Genomic DNA, 25,214 nt, shown 5'->3' with positions numbered 1-25,214 from the left:
CCAAAAAATCTATTTTATTCAGTATAATACATTACTAGTTTTAAGCAAAATTAATCAGGTTGGGGCCAACCGTAACGCACCTTTTTATAATAGATGTTCGAAAATGAGGCCATCATTATCAATACATTTTGCAGCACGTTTGTGTATTGCTTTTGTTGCGTTTCTTAATTTTTCAGGACTTCCCTGTATCTGCACAGCCGAATCCATAATACGGGCAATTAATTCATCACGAGAATTCACTTTTGTCTTGTATACAATGTCTTTCATCCATCCCCAGATGCAATAATACAATGGAGATAGATCTGGTGATCTTGGTGGCCAAGGGTGAGGCCCTCCACGACCAATCCAGTGTCCAGGAAATTGATGATTTAAGTAAGCAGAGACGGCACGTGAAAAGTGGGGAGGTGCTCCGTCATGCTGGAAGTACAAATTTTGTCTGAGATGTAAAGGAACATTCTCTAACAGCTGCGGGCAACTCTTCTTGAAGTAAATGCAAATAGAACTCAGCATTTAGGCGTCCAGGGTAATATGAAAGGTCCAATCAGCCGATTGTGCAAAAGGCCACACCAGACATTGACACTAAATCGGTGTTGAAAGTTGTGTTCCACTACCTCATGTGGATTTTCTTCTGCCATGAGTGTTCATTGTGCAAGTTATTGACACCATCCCGAGTGAATTTGTGCCTCATCCGTAAACAAAATACGCTTGTAGAGTTGATTATTAATATTCAAAAAGTTGCAAAAACTCCAAGCGAAAGCGGACCATCCCCTAGCTGTAGATGTTGAACCTTTTGTTTATGAAACGGATACAATTTGTTTCGATTAAGTGACCTCCACACCGTTGACTGCGAAACTCCTATCCGCCTAGAAATACGTCGTGTACTTACACTGGACTGCGATGAAACAGCATTAATAACAATATCATCATCAAGTTGGACAGCTCGTTCATAATTGGTTCTAGTACTTGGTAGTGATCCTGTTTCCCGAAGAGTACGAAAAGTTCCTGAAATTGTTTTGGTATCTGGAATCCTCCTATTAGGGTAACGTAGTTCATATTCTTCTACAGCAGCTCTAGCATTACCATTACAGTAACCCAAAATAAAAACCATATCAGCGTATTCCTCTGATGTAAATAAGTAAGGCATTTTTTTCGCTGAATAAACAATCGAATTATAACTCACAGAAAAATTGCATTTAATAACACGATTTCACAGAACCCGATCTCCTGCTGTAGCTTGCAAAACACCACTAATACACAGTTCTAAACATAACAGTACAGAATACCATTGTTGATCAGCTGTTATTCGTGCGGTTACCAACTTAGAAATTAATAAAAGAAAAAAACTGCATTTCGACTATTATTAAACAATAATGGGAAAATGTTTTTCTTCATTTATTTTCGAACATTTGATGTAAATTTTTTATTAAAAAAAAAATAATACAATTTAATAAAACATGATATTTTTATTTACAAACAAAATTATTTAACAGTTAATCTTGTTTTCTCAATTTATCTCATCATTAAGGAACAAACATTTTGTTTTTGTTTTATTTTAACTAAATACCGTACGGTATTTCTTTACAGCTAGTAATGTATTATACTGAATAAAATCGATTTGTTGGTACTTATTTCTGTTTTATTTTGGACTTTGATTATATCAATTTTCTCAGAATTAAATTCTCTACAATTAATGTTTGTTGATTTTATGTATTTATTACCAATTTAACAAAGTTATTGTACATCAAACTTAAAAAAAACATTGTTTCGTGCCCCAATTTTTTGCATTTAACCCTGAATCCCTCAAAAACTACTACAGGTACAGTTCTGAAACCTATTTTATTAGCTTTATCAGGTAAAAATACATAAGAATCCACGATATTTCTTACTTAATTAACCTTTCCAAAAGTTCAGTATGGCTTTATTTTTACTCTTTACCCAGGAATTCAGGCGAAATCTTTCGCTAGCTGTAACTCGCTAACGAAGTGTTTTCGGGACCTATGTTTATATAAACATTTTTCATTATTTTTACTAGTACAATGTGCTGTAGAAGTGGGGGGAGAACTTCATGAATCACCCTGTATATGTAGCTTGTGTTATTAGCTAATGTTTAACCCTTTTAACCCCGGCCATTAAATCAAGTGATGTGCCAGAAATCCCAAGCCATTTTCAGACAAAATGTAAGGGTTTTGTAAAAAATTCATAACTCAGTTATTTTTTAAGATATTTAGGTAATTCTTTTTTTGTTTTACTTCTTTATACATGTAGCTTACAGAAATATACAAATAAAATTATTATTTTGAAAGTAGTTTTTTTTAATGCATATACATATATAAAAAATAAATAAAAATGAAAAAATTTCAAGTTTGATCATGGAAACCATATATATAAAAAAATATTTGACACAAAAATACCCATTTACTTTATGATATATTTAATCCTTAATAAAAGGAAACAAAAATTATAGGCCTACCTTATTTACAAGTGGAGTAACATCAATTTTTGTAAAGCCGTGTACATTTTTCTTTTTGCCATTTCTGGGCAAGGCAATGTAACAAGACCTTTGAAATTCACAGTACTTAAAATAAACATAAAACCAAAGTTATTTCTGACAAAATAACTAAAACTGTTCATAATCCAAATTTTAAAAAAGTTTTAAAACAATATTTAAATCACTACAAAATGTAAATTTTCAAGATATCCATCACTCAAATCGTCGTCACTAATCACATCCACACCATTTGCAACTAGGTTACTAATTATTGTATTTTCACTTACGGGAGACTTTGAACAATGTCTTTTACTCATTTTGAAATAAAACAAACAATAAACTAAACTTTAACTGCCGTACTTTATACTGCTTTAACCTAAAACTGTGAAGAAAACGGAATATTCACAACCACGTGATATACAGCTGTCTGCAACAAGCGTGAGCAGTCAGTCGAGACGAACTGCAATTGCTCAGTCACAGACTGACAAAATACGAAGTCAAACCATTACAAATTAATATATTTCGATGCAAAATATCTTTGTGCACAAGTCTGTGAAATTTCAAAGCATTTGGTGAAATAGGTGGCCAGTAAAGTAATAAAAAGTGCACGTCCGCACTATACGGACGTCGGGAGTTGACGCCATTTTTACGACGTCCGTATAGTACGGACGTCGGGGTTATAAGGGTTAATTAGTAAAAATAAAATACTATGTTCAACCACAATAAACAAAATATATTGTTTAAATTTATTAGTAAAAATCAGTGATAAAAATATATGTGGAAACAAGTGAGATTTAACTCAGGATCTATGAATTGGTAGGAGAGTGCTTTACCGTGCTATCAGTTAATTTTTTTGTTTTTTTAAAGGAGAAGCTGATCCCCTGTTAAGCTTTACTCTGTCTGTCCCCATGGGCCACTGGCCTGTGCCAGGATCTTATCAAACAGAATAAGGGGGAGAGTGATACAGTACAAGGTCATGGTACTGATAAAAAATGCAAGGGTCTCAGACAGGATTGGAACCTGGGCTATCTCTAACTCAGACTCAAAGTCCAACGGTCTAGACCAGACCCCTGGGCTATCAGACCTGTAATGCTCCACTTCCTGTTTGTAATTATTTTATAAATTAATTTTTGTAAGTTTAATGAATTACACTTTAAATGTTTATGAGTTCGCTACGGAAAATAAATTCGGTAGTATGTTACTACTAAGTAGCCTGTCTTAACTCCTAAAAAACATAATTACAGTCCTCTTCAAATACATGAAGTTTTTTTCTCCAAAAACTGTAAGTCATTATTAATAGGATTTTAGGATGTTAGGATTTTATTAATATTTTATTTCCAAAAAGATCTACCAAAGATTAATACAATTCTTAAGTTTCATAACTTTATCTTAACTAGTTCAAAAGATATAATTGCTTATAAAAACCACATACAGATAGATAAACGGAAAACAAAAGGTTTTAGGAGATACCTTAATATAAACTTTTTTAATCATTTTTAAGTGTAGAACAAAATCCCTAAGTATTGGAGCACTTTTATTGAACACCCTGTATATATGTACCAATCCAAAAATAATTGATTTACTTTTAAACTTATTTATAGGTGCATATGTAACAAGCAACAAAGTAGTTCATTTACTTTTAAACTTCTGCTCAAAGTTGCATATGTAACAATTATCAGTCAGCCCATGTTTGCATTCCCTATCCATATCACTGTTATTACTACTGTTTCTTGGAATAGTAAACAAACAGATAACTTTTGAATTGATAAGGTTAAATGATTTTCTTGTCAAACTTTTGGGAATACGGCTTAGCTTTCTTTTTACTGGGCTCCAAAAGTTATTGAAGTTAATTCAATTCAAACTCTTTATTCAAAAATAATCATTTGTTTACAAAGAAGTATATTTTGTATCCCCTCTACTTGAAGCTATTTGAGAGGTAAAAGCATGGTAAGTCAAACCAGTATTCAAAACCAACAGTGTAATTTTGTGATTACAATTTAGGATATTTAGAGGTACAGTGAAAAATATAATACATCTAGACTCTCTGGTTATTAATGAAAATATGTATTGTTTTGTTTGTATAAATAAATATGTTGCCAAACTTTTACTAAAAATGCACTGAAATTATATGTACACTCTTGTATTGTTCATGAAAATAGATTGAATTTGAATACAGCACCGTGTAACTGTACAATAGTTAGACAACCACGTAAGGTCTGGCTAAAAGAACAGGACAGATTTTCTAGCCAGGCAACAAAGTGGCACTCAAAGTCAAATGCTACATAACCGCCCTCTCTATTCTACCAGACAACCAGCTGCCCACCTCTCTGTCAGGCTGTGGTCTTTTTTTTTTTTTTTTTCCTTTGGGATATTGGGGTGGATTCATAGATCCTCACACGTCAACCTGAGCTTATTGTGTGCCCCTTTGATGTTAGAGGGGTAAGCCTATCTTCGTGCCCTTAATTAGGCTAAGAAGCTTTTCCCCGATACTAGCATCTGGTTCGTCGCCTGGTTGTTTATCACCGAAAAGAGCCCTTCTCCTTGCTCCCAGTCTCTCACAGTCCAGTATTATGTGTTTTGCAGTCTCTTCAGACTTATTGCAGAGTCTACACTCCGAGTCCTCATTTCGTAAACCTAGAGTGTTTAGGTGTTTCCTGAAGTGGCCGTGTCCAGTGATCAAGGCAATCACTTGCTTAACCCGATCCCTGCCCAGCCCCATCAGCCATCTGGTGAATCCGGAGCTAGAATCGGCAAGCAGTCTTTTGCCGAGTGCTTGTCCTTGGTGACTCTGCCACTGCAAGCGGTGTGTCTTCCTGGACCATTTGTTTATACTTTGGTAAGCGGCTGACTTGCTTATACCACAACTCGGTTCTGGACCGGTGTATGGCATGCTTGCTCCGCTTTTGGCAAGCCTGTCGGCGCATTCGTTGCCACCTATGCCTGTGTGGCCCGGTACCCAACCAAGACGCACACAGTTGCGTGATCCAAGCTTGCAGAGAGTGTTAAAGCACTCCCACACAAGCCTGGATGAAATGCTGTTGGAGTCAAGAGCTTTAAGAGCTGCCTGACTGTCTGACATTATACAGATGTTCATTCCCTGGTACCTTCTGGTGAGGCCTAGGTTGGCACAGGCTAGGATACCATAGATTTCGGCTTGAAATATGGAGCAGTTCCGACCCAAACTGCCGCTAAGGGCAGTTCTAGGCTGTGGTCTTCATTAGTATCTGACTAAAAATTCAAAGCAACGTTACTATTCCTTTTTTACATTTATTTCCAATAAAATCTTGTTCGTGAATTGATTGCCTGAAGGTTACAGTGAATAAGGACTATTATTTAGAAATCTTATCTATACCTCATGAAAAAATTAAGAAGAAAGCGACTCGAGTTGTGAGAAAACCAGACATGGTTCCTTCACCCGGACAATACCCTGGCCCATACATTATTGATCAAGTAATTTCTGGCTAAGCATGGCATCACCGTGTTGCAAAATCCACCCTACTCACAACACCTTGTTAGTTACCTGTGACTTTTTCGTTTCCCAAAAGTGAATTTACACTGAAAGGAAAAAGTTTTGAGACGGTTGAAGCTGTGTCATGAAAAGTAATGTAGACAATGATCTCAAAAGAGGACCTAAAACATTGCTATAATTTGGAAAACTAGTATGAAGCAGTTTACAGCCCTAATCCAAGTTTATTTTTACCAGATCTCATCTGTTCTGTTTTCTCATCTTGATGATGTTATTAGTAAAGGTGAAATATAAGAGTTTATGTTATGTGCAATTTTCACCAGTGCTCTAGTCTTGTAGTTATCTCCGTTAAATAGTTAAAAATAGAATTTAAAAGTTAAAAGCTTAAGTTATTTTTGGATGACAAAAGATAAAAATGTTTTAAAGATGTACTGGATTTACTAGTTCACTTTATATCTCAAAAGATGGAGATTGCTTGAAAAATCTTACAAGAATCTTTCTCTACACAATCACTCTCTCTCCTTCCCCCAGTTAGGATAACAGAGAATATTTCAAGACAACTCCAATAAACTAAATTAAAAACCATTACAATCGATATGTTTCAGTTTCTTATTTTATGAGTTTTTTACAGATTGTAGCCGTCTTCACTGGTAGTTTTACACATTAAATTCAATTAGCCCAATAAACATTACTAGAAGCAATTTTATTTTTATTATTTCTATTAAATTTGTAACTCTATAAATAAAATAAAACAATTTCATATTTTTATAAGGAATACATTGTTTTTAAATCAAGCATTCTGCATAAAATATACTACAACTCCCTTGGATATAAAAACATGTATTTTAATACTCATAGTATAACACTGTATATATATTTAACCTCTTTAGAACATGACACATCATTTATTGGTTGTAGCCAATGTTAAATTTACTTTAACAACTCAAATATTGTGTTACAAACAACTTGATAAGTAGAATATTCTATTGTCAGGAACATTATATTAAACCTGTATAATTTGAAGTTCTAGTCGATTTGCTTATCAAAGTTTAAGATGAGTACCTCAATGAGTATACATTTCAACAACTGCACTTGTAAGGCGAACCAAAAATGGTAATACAAACTTTCATGTTGTGATAAGAATCTTCCCCACCCCTCATCACTGGTTGTAAATTCACCTGATTACTTCAGTGTCATATACCACACTTTAAAATTTGCTACCACATTCCTTTGTGAATATTTCCTACCAAGTTCAAGTTCAGCAACCTATGACTCTATATATCTCGAAGTCAGTTATTTTTACCCTTGGCTATACAAACTTTGTTTTCTCTAAATATTTGGTACCTAAAATTTTTTTTCCTGTCCTTTCAGGTTCGTGTTATCAACATTCGACTGTGCAAGATTTCTGGAAAGATGTTGTGGTGTTATTTATATATAAAGTGGCCCAGTGTCCAATTTTGTGACCTGTAGCTCACTACTCTTGTAAACTGTGGTAGGAAACATGTTACTTAAATAAATACAGAATACTGTAAAGATAAGGCAATGAGAACACTAAATAAGTAAACAAAAGGTTGAAAACTGAGTTGACTGGTTGATACTAGCCCAAGTCACAAGCCCAGCATTGTATTTTTATTAGTTTATGCCTAATTAACTTTGTTTAATGAAATGGAATGTACGATATGTTTAATTTATTGAATGCTCTTATTACAATAAAATTTAACATAATTTTACACCATTAATTCCCATTTTAACTTATAGAAATTATTTATTGAAATATATATATATATATATATATATATATATATATATAACTACAAACTAAACACCTGAATAAAAGTTAAAAGGAAGAAAACATTTCACCAATTATATGTTAGTGTATTAAAACATACTCAAAATAGAATAACAAAAGGAAATATTACCGATTGATTTTCAGAAGAAACAAGCGGGGAAAGAATGATTAAGTATACTACGAACATAATTATCTACAAATATGTGTACTTAATCTTGTTATCAGTCCATACATGTACTGTGTTTTATGTATTTTACAATAATTTTTTTAAACTAATCACATCATCAAGCGTTTAAAAATCGTAAAGTTTAATGAAAGTTAAAATATGAAAAATATACCATTTGATGAAAACACATCCAGGTTCAATAATTTAAACATGAACATTATAAAATGTTTAAGGAATACATGTTAGGCCTAACACACATACATAACAATGAGCCCGAACAGATTAGTTGGCAGTGCAGACACTGAAGGCTCAGGTTATGTCGTTCCTCTTCCCCTACCTCCTGGTGGGGAAAGAGATCATCTACTAACTGGGGTGTTATTAATTGCTAATAAGGTATTTTTGCAACAGAGGATCATGTTATAAATACAGGTAGAGCTGGATTAGACTTTTTCATTTAATACTGCATTTTCTGGATTATATATGAGAACTATAAAAATATGTTAATAAAATAGGTTATGAAGAATTAAACTTGTCAGTGTCCATTTTTCAATATAAAATCAATAACAAGTTAATTAGTCATAACTGTTTACAGATTAAGATACAAACTTCTATGTCAACCTACTCTATACTTAGCAAGACTGAAAGCATCTCAACTATTAAGTAGAAAGTTGTTTAACAAATTGCCTATTTCTAGTAATGCTGTAACTATTGATGAATTTAAGTATGTTGTAAATATCTGGTTTGTTAATAATCCCTTTTATAGTGTCCAAGAATACCTGAACAGCACTATTGATATTTATTTCATTTAACATTAGTGATCCGTAGAGTCTACGTCTTGTTAAAATTATATCCATTTTTTAATCACTGTTGCTCGTTGTTGTTTTAAATGTTAACTTACTGTTATTATTGTTTTACGTTTTAAATGTTATACTTTTTAAACCTAATTTTTTTGTATGGCTTTGTGTAGCTCTATATATAGGCTACACTACATTTTAGAATGTTTAGTCCATAACAATGTACCTTGACCTTGTTACGCAATGTATAAATAAAATTATTGATTGATTGATTTATGAAACAAAATTTACTAAAGTAATTTTTTAACTTATTTTGAATAAATTTGAACTTAATTCTAAACCCCATAATGTATTTAGTGAAAAAGCAAAGACTAAATGAAAAGAACAGTAAATGAAGGATCAGCAAGGACATAATATGAAACATAACAAATAAATAAGTATTAAGTATGCCAAAAATAAATAAAAGAAGTAAGATAAGACAGTAAAATCTAAATGTATAGTATGTGTATTGAAATAATCCTTTTTTAGTATGTTTTCTTTCTATATAACTGTACCAAATATATTAGCTAGATATATTTCTTTTAATATATTTATAGAACATTTATAATATAAAACAAACAATAATAACATTTTTAATCAGCTTTAAAATTGTATACTTATCAGTACAAACATTCAAATTTCAATCTGAAAAATTAACGAATCTAAAAAATTAAGTTTAATTAAACCAATTACATGTAAGACCCACTTAAAATTCCTTTAGGATTCACTTATTTAACTAACTAAAATCTTTTCAAAAATATATAAGTAAATTTCTTACCTTATTATGTAATCACAAGTATGTAAATCTTCTATGAACACAACGTAACCAAGATGAAGAAAGGATAGGGGTGCCGGGGAACAGCCAAGATGAATGCATAAGCAAAGCAAGCAATGCAACAGGCAAAACTCGAGGGCTGAACTGGCTAACGGACTAGTAAGCCAACTATGTGAGATGTGTTTTAATCTAATTCAGCTAATCCATAAAAAACACAAAAATATAGGCATTAAATTAAAAACAAGCAGTGAATTAAGCGAACAATATAGGTAAAAAAATTTTCATTTTTAAAGCGCAAGTGTTGCATTAAACTAAATTAAATAATCCACGACTCAATATTCACCTGCTCCTGCTCTAAGTTTGATTCTAAAGGGGACTGATCTTTTTAAGCAAAATGAGTAAGTCTATATACTAAAGTACGATACTAAGAGAACCTTACTGGGAAATCAAGATATAACAAGAGAGAATTTAATCAGACTTATTAGTAGAAGTTCCATGGCCAGCCTCAACTCCGAAATAACTTAGTTCCGTATATTAAGTGAAACTGCCATCATTTTTAATTTGAAGCCCAAAAATACAATAGCAAATGGAAAGCATTTACATAATGCTGATATGATGATTTTTAACAATAGAAAGTTTGAGGGTGTTTTAATTAAGTTAAATGTAGGTACACATAGAGGAACAGGTATTTCATCAGTAATTAAGTTTAATTTATAATACATAATAAAAGTAAAACATTTTATAGTAAAATATAATAACACATGTAAAAATAAAAACATATTCTTTAATTTTTTATAGTTAACCATTATTTTGAATGTTTGATATTAAATTGATTACATTTTGTAATATTGAAAACAGCTTACCTACGCTACAGTAAAAACTCGTTATGAGTGGTTTGCTCGATTTTAAAAAGCAACATATCGATTGATGACAAACCTCCATTTTGAATGTCCATCAACTGCCCGAATCGACAAAAATATTGAAATAATCCTACAGTTTGTGCTCACAGACCGTCGAAAGACAATTGACAAACTGTCAGAGATTAGTGGGTTATCTTGGAGCTCGGTTCAGCGAATTTTAACAGAAGATTTGAGAATGAAAAGGGTTGCTGCCAAGTTTGTTCCTCGGGCTCCGACTGACAATCAAAAGGAACATAGAGTGGTAACATGTCATGTTTTGAAACAGCTTGAAACTTATCCTGATTTTCTGTCAAAGATTGTGGTATTATTTAACATTAAAACAGTTTCAGCAGCATTTTTACCGAGTAGAAAACAAATTTTCACAGCTACACGTTGTTCACGTAAACTTGCCATCATAAAAATCGAAACAACAAAATAGCAATAGCAAAAACAATCACTGCAGATGAACGAAACAAGCCAAATTGACAATACAGGCGGCACTGAACTGGTTATGAGTTTCGCTATACACACCTAGCAGCAGTAATGCGCACTACAAAAGCTTCGCTCACAGCAATGCTACTCCTGTTTCTTTTGGGTACCCCCTCGTACTGTATAGACATGTACGTGTTTGTTGCTTGACAAATCTTATATGCGACCAGCAGTGCGATGAGGTTACTCATAGAGTGCACCTGTTAGCGTTAGTCAACCAAGATTCTTGTCACTGCCCGTCTGCCATCACCAAAACTGTACTAACCCCTTCCACTCGTCACCCCATCACCACAAACAGATCAATGCCACAATGATGGACTTATTCAATATCCCAAAGAACGGAACTACATATAGTTTTGAACAAAATTGTTAAAAATTTCAATCAAAGATAAAAAAAGCTTAAATAAACACAAAAATATTGTTGTTTGACTATTTCATTTTTAATATTAAACAAAAAGTCCTGTAATAACTGTAATGTACGATGTCGAAAAGACAGATATGCAACTTATTGCGAGTTAACTGAATGAAATCATGTTAGTAGCCATGTTTTACCTACTATCACTTCTTTTGCACCTACAATAGAGAATTTTGTTAATTTATCTGTGTTGAAAATTTGCTTAACAGCATTGATCAAATCTGCTAATAATTGGCAATAATTTCAACATTTTGTTGATTTTGTTTTTTTTCCTAATAGGAACAACGTTAAATTTTCAACCATTATTTTTATGTGAAATATTACTCTAAAGGTATGATATATATAGAGTTTATTTAATTTCAATAAAGATTGATTCACAGAAAGTACTTGCTCCGCCAGGAATGTTGAAACAACTAAAAAGCAATGGGATGTGTATAAATCACACCTTAAAATGAGAATCTTAAAATTCTTCTATAAAAAATTAAAGATTAAAATGGTTTAAGTTTAATTTCTTTTTTTCAATTTAAAATCTCCCTTGTTTTATGAATGAATATCCTAGTGGACTCAACACATCTTATACAGCTTGCTGCTTATGATGATTAGTTTAGGCGGCATTGGTTTCAATGATAAAATCGGTGCATTGGATCAAAACATCTTGAGTCTCTAAGAAAGAACTTAAATTGTACAGGAGCCTTTATAGGGAAGCAATTGACTAACAATTATGCCTATTCATATGAAATTACATACAAATAAAAGTTAAGTCAAAAGTAATATTTAAATTAAAGCCAGTAACTGCTAGCTCTTTAAACCATCAATATACAAAATTAGTTGTATAAGTACTAAAAATCCAGAATGAGCTATGAATTTTGTTACTTGGAACCAAAAATTTCAGGATTAAGAATTAGAATCAGTCCCGTTTAAAAACACAATTTTCAAGGTAAATTGTTTTAATACCATTAAAATTTGCATAAACCTTGATATTAAAATTGCAGGGTAGTGACCATAAAATGCTCATTTATAAATAAACTATACCATAAATAAAATGACAGAGAGAAAGAAGAGAAGATATATATCATTGTGTAGTTATGGTCCATGTAACTATACAAATATATTTTGTTAGACAACTATTATCTGAAGGTTAAAATAGTGAAAGTAATATAAAGGAATATTGTACTGTTACTTAATATCAACATAATAACAGAGCAGGAAGTACAAGGAAATTAAAAAATATGTTATTTAGATTATAATAAAGAAACATTACATTAGAAATAAACCAACACCAACAAGAATAAATATAAATTTCAATAAACCACAATCATTAAAACAACACGGTTTAATCAGAAAAAATATGTTATTTAAATTATAAAAGAAACATACAAATGTAACTGAGAAGGATGTTATAACATTAGAAATAAACCAACACCAATAAGAATAAATACAAATTTCAATAAACCATAATCATTAAAACAACATGATTTAATCATAAGAAATGTTTACTATACTGAGTTAAGAAGACACAAAGACCATCACTATATACTACTATTGTGATGGGCTAAAATAGTTTTTTGAATAAATGGTAAAGTAATACATGTGTACATGTTCTATTTTATAGCAAGTAATTTGTTAGTGAAAAAATCTTATAACTTTATGTATTTCCTTGTAGTCTTTACATTTTCTTAGATCCTTTTTGTGAGCACAATTTGCCAGAGACATCGTGTAATTCAGAATAAAACTAGTTTTAGGCCTCTTTAATATTAAATATAAAACATGTTAGTGCACAATTACTATTTTTTTAAATTTTTCATACTTTGTGAAATATAAAATTAATGTAAAATAATATATTTCCATAATATGAGTATGTCATATATCATTAATAAGAAGTTTCAAATGATTAAATGAAGTTATAAATATATCTGTACTATTTTAGTAGTTATATTCTGTCTATTGTACTCTTTTTAAGGTTTCTTTTGAATTCAACCCAACCCCATGTTTATGAAAAAATACAAAATTAAAAATAAATTTAAGCCGATATTCAAGTGCCTAATATAACTCTGTAAAAGCATATAATCATACAAAATAAGGAGTGGAAAAGGTTTTTTTTTACTCCTGAGTTATGAACACACAAAACAAATAAATTATATATGGGTATTCAGTAAAGAATAGTTTACGTAAAACATAGAAGAAATACATGTGAAACATGGAGAGGAAACTTAAGTCATCTAATTTAATTTCGTTTAAACATTTTTACTGTATCATATGAAATTTGGCGAAAATATTACTTGTGGGTCATTGTCCTTTTTTATTTATAAATTACATTTTACAATTATTACTTTTATGATCTCATTGAGAATTAGCTGATGTCCATTATATTTGCTCACTGATATGCTAATATCTTCAATTACAAATCATGGACATAAAATTATAGCTACAATATACTGCAATTTATAAAAAGGAACGTAAAAAACATGTATAAATTTGTTATATTATACCTGGTTTTTATATAATATACCATGATGCCTCATTAAAGTTTAAAGTAACAGTATTTATTTATTATTTTTAAAGAAGAGGCCGATCCCCTTCTAAATCTTGTTCCACCCAACCTCATGGGCCACAGAATAAGGGAGAGAGTCGATACAGTACAAGGTCGATGTAACTGATAAAAAATTATATAGTCACAGACAGGATTTGAACCTGCACTATCTCTATCTCAGACCCAAAGTCCAACAACTTAGACCACTCGGCCATCGGCACTCCCAAAAAATATATAGTTTGCTGTTTTTAATTTTTTATATCAGAGTCAACATTTTCACCCTGATAAATCACGATTTTAAACAAAAAAAGTGTTGAATAAAAAGATTACTTACACCATATATGATGAACGTTATACAGACGACCAATCTGAGAGAAGAACGCAGCAAATGGTTCATCGTTGTTCCGCCGATAGTTAATGGCACGAGCCCAGTTGTTGCCCCACTCGATCATGGTACCAGGCTTTAGGCTGTAGCTGCGGATCTCATAGAGATTTTTGCCCTTTCTAGGCTCGATGGGAGGCCAGTAACTGAAGGCCAACAGGTACTGAAGGTGTCGAGACCTCAGATAGTTTCCTCGCTCTTGTAACAGTTGCTGATATACCTGTAATATTTCGTTCTTATGTTAAAACTTCAAATTCTCTGACAGTATTGCTAACGGCTCATTAGTTGTTCCATAACTGTATGATGTTTACTATGATATCGACATGGATATGTTCATGTATAAATGTAATATCTATGAATTTTACATAGTATGAATGACAATGATAATTCATGCCCTGATGATATTGAATTGGGTCTTTTGATTATAATAAAACTCCTTACATTTACTATTTTACAATATTCAGGTTTACTTACTAAGCTGTTTTACTCTACTAAAAATGTAACGTAAAAAAAGGGTTTCTTTTAACTATATTTCAGCAAATGCTAATATAAACAATATTCTGTTACCAAAGAAGCGTTTACAATCTAAAATTTTCTTTAAAGAATTAAACAATCTAGCAAAATTTAGACTACGTCAGAGAATTGCAACTTGTAAATAAAAAGTAACTTAAAAATAAAAACTTACTTACACTGTTCTCTTCATTTTGAAAAAATGGCACTTTTTCTATACATTGTATTAAATTTCAGTCACCACTACTGACATTTGAGTATAAATTAAACAGTATGGGAAAGTTAAACAATATAGACCAATAAGAAGTAAAGTGAGTGGGTGTCTTAAAAATGTTTAATCATTTGACAGAAGATATGAAAAGAGAAAATTATTAAACACAGTCATGTGTGCATCTATCTCTTGCATATAGACGTAAAATGTAAGCATCTTAACTCTCTCCCATTTGGATCACCTTGGCCACCACAGACTCATTGTAGTGCATAAGCTTCAGATCACATCTCACTGCTTTACACATAATGCAACTATGGTTGGAAGGGTTAATTCAATCCAAATGTTCTATTTCACATTCCACTTAAGCACAGTGTCTAAAATATGACACTGTCACAGACTTGACTCTAGCAGTCTAGATAATCAACGTCCATCTGTAGAGATCAAAGAAAGTCGGTGACTAAGAAGCTTGAATTGAACTCTTTGCATCGTTTTGAAATCAGAGACATCAAGATTGCAAATTTAAGTGCAATCTAGATGAATAGATATTCTCATTATCTCATCAGGTGCATAATTGAATACACTACGATGTTTCAGACATGATCCCAAAGCTCGGCGGAGCAACTGAATTTTCTACACATAATCTAGCTAAGGTTGGAAGGGTTGATTCAACGCGAATGTTGAGGACTTCATTGTCCAAAACATCGTAGTGCATTTAACTGTGCACCTGATGAGGTAGAGAATACCTATTCATTAGATTGCACTTGATATTCTAGTCTACATTACTTTGATGTTGAAATGATGCAGAGTTCATTTCAAGCTTTTTTCTCAACAACTATTTTGGATCTCTTCAGATGGATGTTGACTCCAGATTCCAGCAGACAAGCATGTGACAGTCATTTCTACACCTTTTTAATCTGATAGGCACTGCTCTCTAGTGACAATACTTCTAATTAACTGTTGTTCTGCTGCAAGAAAATCAATGTGGTGTTTTTCTGATCAATTACTAAATCCTACAAAGTACCTAAAAGCGATTTGATATTACATTTTGTAAGTATCTCTACTTCTTGAACTATCACAAAAAGGAGAGTATATTCCAGTATAATTAGTAACTATATTTTATAATAAATTTAAAACTATGTATATTATTAAGAGGAAGTAATAATAATCACAATGGCAGCAAGGGTCCATACCATGTGCGTTTTAACTCAGCACAGCAAAATAATGGGGTTCAGTTGTGCCATGTGCACCTAGAATTAATATGTATGGGAGAGGGTTAAACCTGTCAAAAAATAACAGTCACTTAGCAACCTTTTATACAAATTTGTAAGTTATTATTTGGCAAATAAAATTGTTTAGTTTCAACCAATTTTGACCTTAGTTTTCCTATTATGAAACAATGAAATTACAGAATTATTATCTTCACAGCTTCAAAATATATTTCTAATAAAGAGTTAAATTTGTTTCTAAGTCTTAAACAAATAATTAAATAATTATTTAATTATTATTGTATATGTCTGATATTCAGCTGATAAGCCAGTCGCATTCTAAAACCAAATGTACTCCTGTACTCTTGGGGCAAGTTTAACACAACACCTTGAATTTGTATTGACAATTTGAAATTTATCTAACAATAACATCAGTTCAACACTAGTTGTAAACTGATATAATCATATAAAATATTAGTACCTGGGTAAATATTGTTGAAGCAACATTAGCATAAATGTATTATTGTTGCCAACTGCTTATGACAATTGTCATACATAGATTTAAGTAGTATGCTGATGCTGTGCAGGAGTACTAGTATGAAATAAACAACATAAGACAGAGGTAAGTTTTCAACTGACTTTGTCGACAGCAAGTAAAGCGTTGCATTTATCGATGCTCGTGAAGCCACCGGTGTACCTCCAGAGGTGTAAAGCCTGGTCAAGATCCCCCACCTGCACGGTCCACGATGCCACCAGGTCGCACTTGAACTCATCCTTGCGGGAATGGATCATGTGGACACATTTCTCACTGTCAACAGTAATAACAGTTTACAACAGATGATCACAAATAGATTTAGATAATATGATAGACAAAAATAGCAATTTTTTATGGGTAGTGGAGAGTTTAGTGGGAAAGTAATAGTTCCTCTTATTGGAGAATCCTGTGCACTCAATAGGCTATTCTTTGCCACACTTATCAACAGGTTAAAGAACAGCAAATATCCCTGTAGTCAAATTACACTAAGTATGAGTGGCTGATTATATTTATCTTTTTGTTACCGTGGACTGCCTACAAATAACTTTCCCAAATGTTTGGAGTTACATCCAAATTAAATACTTATTTTAAACATATATAAAAAAAAACAAGTTGAAGTTGAGTTTTCAGTTAAGCAAAAGATTTCTAAGTTTATGTACCCTTTCCAACAATGTTTCAGAGAAAGAAGGGTATCCATTTTGAAATCTAGAGTTGGGAAGTGCCCCACTCCTCTTTGGGGGTCACATTCCTAAAGTATCTCTTAATACCCTAGAAATACTCCCCATATTTCTTTTTATATTTCCAAGTATTTAAAAATTGTACTCTATAGCTGAAATCAAGATAATAAGTCATTTGTCCAAGCCTTACTCCTATAGTGAGTACTCACTAGTTATCAAGATATTTTGCAGTTGAGTCAGGCCTAACATTGTGAGTCTGGAGCTCGTAGATAACCTCCTTGTCAGATAACATTCTGGAGTGGGGCTCCTTGGTGGGCTCAATCTTGCGGACGAGCAGCTTGCTGAGCCAGCTCTCGCTCACGTCACAAAGGCTTGAACTTGTCATAATTCGTCTGTAACAAACTTGAATTGTTGTAGATTACATTATCAATATAGATCCTGTAGGTAGGCTAACAAACCCCTCATTAAATCAGTCCAATTATTGAACTGCCAAGTCTAAAAAAAACTTAGTCACTCAATAGCCAGTGTTACATAAAATGTTTTGAAAAGATAGATATTTTCACTTTTTAATTTCACTGACAGGTAAAATTAGTTTAACGAGAATAATATCAGAATTAGTAATGAGTTGAAATTAAATAATTAATTATCTTTGTCATACATAACATTTTGAGAAAAATTACACAATTTTTTAAATAATCAGATCAAGTTAATAATTATTAACATTTAAAAAAGTTGTTCTGTATAATATACTGTAAATATTATATAAGGGATTTACTTTTCAAAACCTTTATTACAAATAAACCTATCTAAAACATAAATTGTATTTAATAAGAAGTAATTCACAGCCAAGTTTAAGATTATCAAAGGCAGAATATTAGTGTCATAAAATGTGTCAGTCTGGAACCTCTAATTTTTTAACAAAGTTACACTTTTGCTATTAAGTATTTAATATAATTTTGGTTGTGCTAAAATTCTTTTATTGTCACTTATTATATTGACAAGATAGTTTACGTTTTACTGCATCCAATATATTAATCCTCATATGGTTAACAGAATTGGTGGTTTTCTTTTTACCCGAATGTAACACAGATGATTTGTAGAGTTTTGACAAATACTACATATGACAAATACTACATATGACAAATACTACATATGACAAATACTACATATGACAAATACTACATATGACAAATACTACATATGAAAAATACTACAACTGCAAAATACTCCATCTGCAGGTAGCTGGTGGCCCATATGAACTGTCAATGTTTTGGGCTACATTTTAGTAGATATAATATAAAACATATCTAATAGTTAGATATGAAATGATCCCTCCCGTCACTCTACGCTTTTAAGATTTCATTAGGACTACTCAGGGCGTTGTGATGATCTAACAACGGCATTGGTGCAAAACGTGTCATCAAATTAACAACAGAATTGGTTTCACCATATAGCACAATAATCCTCCCCTCCCTGTGATGTAGTCAACTAATGATAGTGAGATGCTAGTCACACATGTGCACAGTCCACAATACTAGCATGGGACAATGAGGAACAAGCGCAGTGAATATGTTTAAATAAATAAATATCAATTAAACGAGGTATTGCCATTAAGATGATGTATACCACAATAATCCTACCACAGATGATAAAACAAATTTTCTGTTCAATAAAAATATTTCAAAAATGTAATATTTTGTCTAAGCTATGTTTTGATAAAGTGGAAACTTGTAAGCCTAAGAGTGAATGTTACTGTTGACTTTTTGACATTATTTGTTAGTAATTTCCCAATTGCAATGCCTATTTATAATAAATAATTTGATTGACAAAATTAATAATAGAATTTTCATTTTATTCGCTACACAATGATTATGAGTGCACTACAAACTTTTTTATCCATTCCTGACAAAAGGTTTGCATTAATTCGGTAAGAAAAAATTAAGTTGACTTTTCTTAATTTACATTTCAGTGGAACAATGACTTTTTAACTGCAATAGTATACAATACAACAAAACCAGCTATTTAAACTTACTGGCCTTAAAGAATATTTTAACATTTTTTTAAGTAAATGGTTCCACAATTTAATACAAAAAATGAAGTAGATTAAGCTATCTAAGTATTCATATTATTACATACATACTCAGTAAGCTTGTCTCAAACTAATCAAATGATCATGATGGACTATACAAATAAAATAATATTTTCTCGGTTTTATGGCCTACATTATTAACTATTAACATCAATTATTGAATAAAGTTGCCTATGTTCAGTTTATTTGTTACTGGATCGTCACCTTATAATATCGGTTCAAAAAATAATTTTGACCTATTAGTCTTGTTTTCAACGATACATACATATATATATATATATATTATATATATATAATATATATATATGTATGTATGTATATAAGCCATATTTGTTAATTGTTATATTTTGATAAAATAAGTGAAACCACATATACAGTTGTGTTAATTTCTTGTAAACTAAATAGTTTTATTAAATTGTTCTTCAGACTCTCCCATATGTCAGTGCAAAGGACGCAGTGTGGAAAGAATCGAGTCTCCGCACTGTATACAGTAAACTAATAAGGAACAGAACTGGAGAAGAAATAAATCCAGCGTGCAAACCACCTAACTACTGTAACTTTGCAGTAAATGATACATGCATGGCTCAAGATAAGTTGTAATGTACATTAAGTTATCACATTCTGTCTATTACATGGTGCCACTTATTTATAAACTGCCACTATTGTTGTATAAATATCTTTCTGAAGTAAATGTTTTTCGTGATAACTTTTTATCCATGGTATTTATTTATAAATTCAGTATTAAGTATGTAGGCTAGATTACAAACTTATAAAACAGTGATATGTTTCAAGGTGTCTTACTGAGATAAGGAGAAATAAGTATAATATCGTATACAAATACTATTTGGTCAACCTTTTCTGACTGATTTTTGCTCACTGCTATTACACTAAAATCATTAATAAAATAATATCCCTTATATATTTTTCACACTTCATAAAAATTTATTACAACATGGTTACTTTTCAGGGAATTCAAAAGAATCCTAAATTAACCAACAATTGGTTTGTTACCATTAAACAAATTATTTTAAACAATTTTGTACTACTTGAAAATACTAGGACCCAAATTTTGAAATGTGTTATTTCAGTACATAACACAATTAAGTACCCATTTATGTATGAAAAATAAAAGATTTAAAAAAATTATAATAATGTTATTTTAGAACAATTAATCAAAATATTTAAATTAAAACGGTAACCTAGACATTAACACATTAATATCCAAATTTATAATTTAGAGCATAGAATGCTATCTTATTAATTAAAACAAATTTTAATTAACACACACTCCTTTAAGTCATTGTATCTTCAATGGTGTAAACACATGTCTAATGTTTGAAGATTTATACAAAATTTATGTTTAAAATGTTATAATTAAAAAATAATCGAAAACATAGCTATTATTAATAAATCACCAATTGAAATTTATACAATTCATAAGAGTTTTTATTTATCAGACAAAAATTAATATCTTTTACAAAAATACAGAAGAACAAGCAATCCTTTCATGTGAAGTGACTCTATGCTTCCATTTACATAATAATCATTTGATGAAGTGATAAGCTTGTTGGTGTTACATAACAACCATCACCACAAACATATGGACCATCTCATAATGACAGCGTCACTGCCCATTACAAATAACCTTTCTTTAAACTTACTGCCAACACCCAATACCTCACAGAGGCATCATTTGGTGTGTTCTTCACTAACTCTTGTCTTAATACTAGTAACTGCTCGTTCTATACAATAATTATTAGTTCCATTTGTTATGAAATATTGATTTGGGAGTTGAATTTCCTACTCAAAAACCTCTCTATAACAAGTATTTTTATAGTGATAAATCACAGTATGTTTAAAGCATTCTTGGATAAATTACATAATTACTCAGTCTAGTTCAAAGAGTTGACAAATTCTGAAATGAGCCGAATAAGGAATGAAGAACTGACACCTAAATAACATATCTGCAAGTAATGATCAGTAACAATCGCATATAAGGATTTGAAATATTGAATTAAATTGAAACTTGGGAGGATTGGTTAAAAAAATTTTCTCTACATAAAAATATTGAAGACCCCCCTCTTGGGAATTTTAAGAGTTTAAAATACCCTGTATATTTATTTTGAAAACTGTTGCAAAGCTGAGTATTTATAATTGATATTTTGTTTAATATAATTTACGAATTAGTTTATAATGTAAATGGATAAATTAATTTTGATCTAAACTATGTTGAAAACAAAAAACAATAGACATTTCATTTGCACCAAAATCCTTGTTTTTGTATCCCCTTCCATCAAAAGGAAATTATAATAACAAATTGCATATGTTTGCACAAATGTACAAAATTACAGATATGTAATTACCGTTACTCCACAACTTTTACCATTCTGAATGGACCAGTTAAACTGTTCAAAGTTACCAATTTCAGGGAGTCCACAGTCAGAATTATGCAACAGATATTACTGTAATCATCGTGATATTATAACTGATACAAAAGTTAATTATATTTATTGTAGACAACTTCTCATTATCCGAAAGAAATAAAAATATCAAGGATGATCTGAAACCAGAGTTAGTCCAAGATCTTATGAAAATGCATAGATTATGAATATAACACACACTGACTGTTCAACACCAATAATTTTGGTTAAGTTATAAATTGTTATTTTTGTTGTAGGATAGTTTAAGTAGGCTTCACTATGTCCTATCCAGTTAAATCAGTCAAAGTGAAATTTTAAACACCAAAATACAAGGCTACAATCTGGTAACTGAATTTAGCAGAACAGATCACAAGCTAGGAGGTGCCGCTATATACTGTAAGGACAACCTGACAACCAATGTAGAGGCCATTGAAATTACACACTTTTGTGAAGAGCTCCTCTTTGAGGCAGCAATGGCACAGATCAAAATTAAAGAAAAGCAAATATATCTCCTTGGTGTATATCGCCCTCCTGGTGGAAACACAAGAAGTGGCCTAAACTTCTTATCACACATCCTAGACCACAGCCAAGCACAGAATAAGTTATTTTTGTTACTAGGGGATATAAACATTGATAGCCTAAAAGAAAACAACCCTGACAATTTTATGCTACAAGACGAACTAACCACACACAACATAAGAAGGCTTCCCTTCCTGCGACACGGGTAACAGCCGAGACGAGATCCTCGATAGACTGCGTATGCACCAACATCCCAGAAGCAGAGGTCACTGTAACTATTTTACAAACTGGCCTCTCCGACCATACAGCCCAATTGAGCAGCCTTAACCTAAATCAAGAGACCAACTCAACATCAAAACTAAAGCGACAAATGGGGAAAAAGAACCTTGAAAATCTCAAATCCATCTTCTACAACAAAAACTGGAATGCTGTTGAAACTGCTGAAGACACAGAAACTGCATATAATATATTCCATGACACCCTTTGTACTGCCCTAGATATCTGCTGCCCACAAAGGAAACACAAGAACAGAGGCCCTACCAAACCATCACATTACTATGACCTGGAATCTGCCGATATGAAAGCCTCCTACCTACGAGCCCTCAACACCTATGAAACAACAGGAGACATTCGAGACAAAGAAATAATGAGAAACAGTAAGAGGATATATGACCAAAAACTAAGAACACTGCATCGGCAAGCAAACTCAAAGCACATAGAAGAATCTGACAAGACCAAGGCTCTATGGAGTTTGATTAATAATGAGAGGCGTGGGAAACAGTGCAACCAGGAGTGCCCTAAACTTAACATCAACAACACCACCCTACATAATCCTACAGAAGTAGCCGAAAGCCTTAACACTTACTTTACTCAGATGGCTGGCATGACAATTCAAAACCAAATACATACCCTAGCACCTGGGTGGACAGGAAAAAACCCGACCTTATTGCACATTCCCTTGCCACAGTCATTTTGCATGACACCAACAACTTGGACCGAGGTGAATCAAACAATTTGCAGCCTGAAAAACAAATCGTCCAGTGGCATAGATGAGTTTTCTTCAAAGAGTGTGAAGTTCTGTGCAAATGAACTAACCCAACCCCTTGTAGCAATCATTAACAAATCTTTTGCAGACGGTCACTTCCCCTCAAGGCTTAAAGTGTCAAAGGTCTATGCAAAACACAAGAAAGGGAAGAAATCAGACCCTCAGAACTATAGACCCATCTCGCTAATATCTACATTTGCAAAAATCATAGAGAAACTTGTTCTGAAGCGATTGATGGCCTACCTTAAACAACATGACCTAATCTCAGTCAACCAACATGGATTTCAAAAAGGAAAATCAACCATATCAGCAATTATTAGCCTAGTAGAATCAATCATTGACAGCATAGATGACGAAAAGTACGTAACAGCCTTATTTCTTGACTACAGCAAGACTTTTGACTGTCTGGGTCATGACCTAATCTTAAAAAAGCTGGAAAATCTGGGAGTAAGAGGCATAGAGAACAAATGGTTCTCCAGCTACCTCAGAGGAAGGTCACAACTTATGGAGGTACAGCATACTGAATCTTGCATCACCAGATCGTACACATCAACTCCAAAACCACTGGCACGAGGTGTGCCTCAAGGATCGGTACTTGGCCCAGTTCTTTTTATTCTTCTAACTAATGACTTCCCTACTTTCATCGCCAGCTCCAGTACTGACTGCATAATGTATGCAGACGACACTACCCTTCTTATAAAAAATGACACAGCAGATGAACTATCCCTTAACTCCTTGACTTCTCTCGAACAAGCCATCAAATACAGTGCACTGAATGATCTGGCAATAAATCCTAATAAAACAACGCAAGTGCATTTCAGTAGGAAAAAGGAAATACCAACAAATATTCCAGACATATCAGTAGTTGATAAAACACAATTTCTGGGCCTAACTATCGATAGTACACTTTCATGGAGTCATCATGTGAGCACCATTTCCAATAAAATATGTGCAGGCATATACGTTATGAGGCGACTCAAATCAGTGGGTACTCAGGGATCCGTCAAAGCTGCTTATTACGCACTGGTAGAGTCCCACATTAGATATGGTCTTATCATCTGGGGCAGCTCTACTGAAAACCTGAAAAGGATACTCACCCTTCAAAGAAAGGCAATTAGATCCCTCGCCAATCTTGAATCTCGACAAAGCTGCAGGGAAGCGTATCCAAATTTAGGCATTCTAACTGTACCAGCCTTGTATGTATACGAAACAATTCTACATGTTGACAGACTCAATTTTGACACTTACAACAATTTCCATGACTACAACACACGACATGCCTCCAGATATGTTCTACCCCGCCATCGAACAGCCCTCTTTGAAAGAAAACCGTCCTACATAGGACGAAAACTCAGAAATCAACTGCCAGAAGACTTCCAATTGCTAACTGGAAACGCACTGAAGAAAGCACTTCAAGAATTCCTAGTCAAGACTCCACTCTACACCCTGGAGGAGTTCCTGGATGCAACAAACACCTAAGTGACTTTTCCTATTACATTATACTATGACTATATTACTGTACTTAATGTTCATGTAATAAAGAAATATTGATTGATTGATTGATTGAAACATAATTTTTTCCATTTAATTTGAAAACTTACAACTTTAATGAACCTAAACCTGATCATTTTATGACAGAGATTTTGATATAGATAATAAACAGTGTTAATTCACTTAAGTACATGTGCTAAGGACTAAGATTAAAACAAAAGGCCTACTAAATAGACTCATCAAATAAACTAATTTGAAAAGTATGTTTAGAGTTGATATT

At 32.3% G+C, this 25,214-nt stretch overlaps 1 protein-coding gene across 1 annotated transcript in view; it reads right to left on the bottom strand.

The window, feature by feature from the left end:
• Nucleotides 1-25,214, bottom strand: part of LOC124369324 (protein NipSnap) — a 39,227-nt gene that overhangs the window by 4,577 nt on the left and 9,436 nt on the right. The window contains exons 2-4 of the mRNA XM_046827276.1: nt 17,580-17,762; nt 16,798-16,966; nt 14,185-14,452 (exon numbers count right to left, since the gene is read on the bottom strand). Of these exons, the coding sequence (XP_046683232.1) occupies nt 14,185-14,452; nt 16,798-16,966; nt 17,580-17,762 (620 nt within the window). The remainder of the gene's footprint in view (nt 1-14,184; nt 14,453-16,797; nt 16,967-17,579; nt 17,763-25,214) is intronic.

Source organism: Homalodisca vitripennis, chromosome X (assembly GCF_021130785.1).
Source record: "Homalodisca vitripennis isolate AUS2020 chromosome X, UT_GWSS_2.1, whole genome shotgun sequence".
NCBI classification, from domain to species: domain Eukaryota; kingdom Metazoa; phylum Arthropoda; class Insecta; order Hemiptera; family Cicadellidae; genus Homalodisca; species Homalodisca vitripennis.
This window is presented reverse-complemented; position numbering and strand designations above follow the sequence as displayed.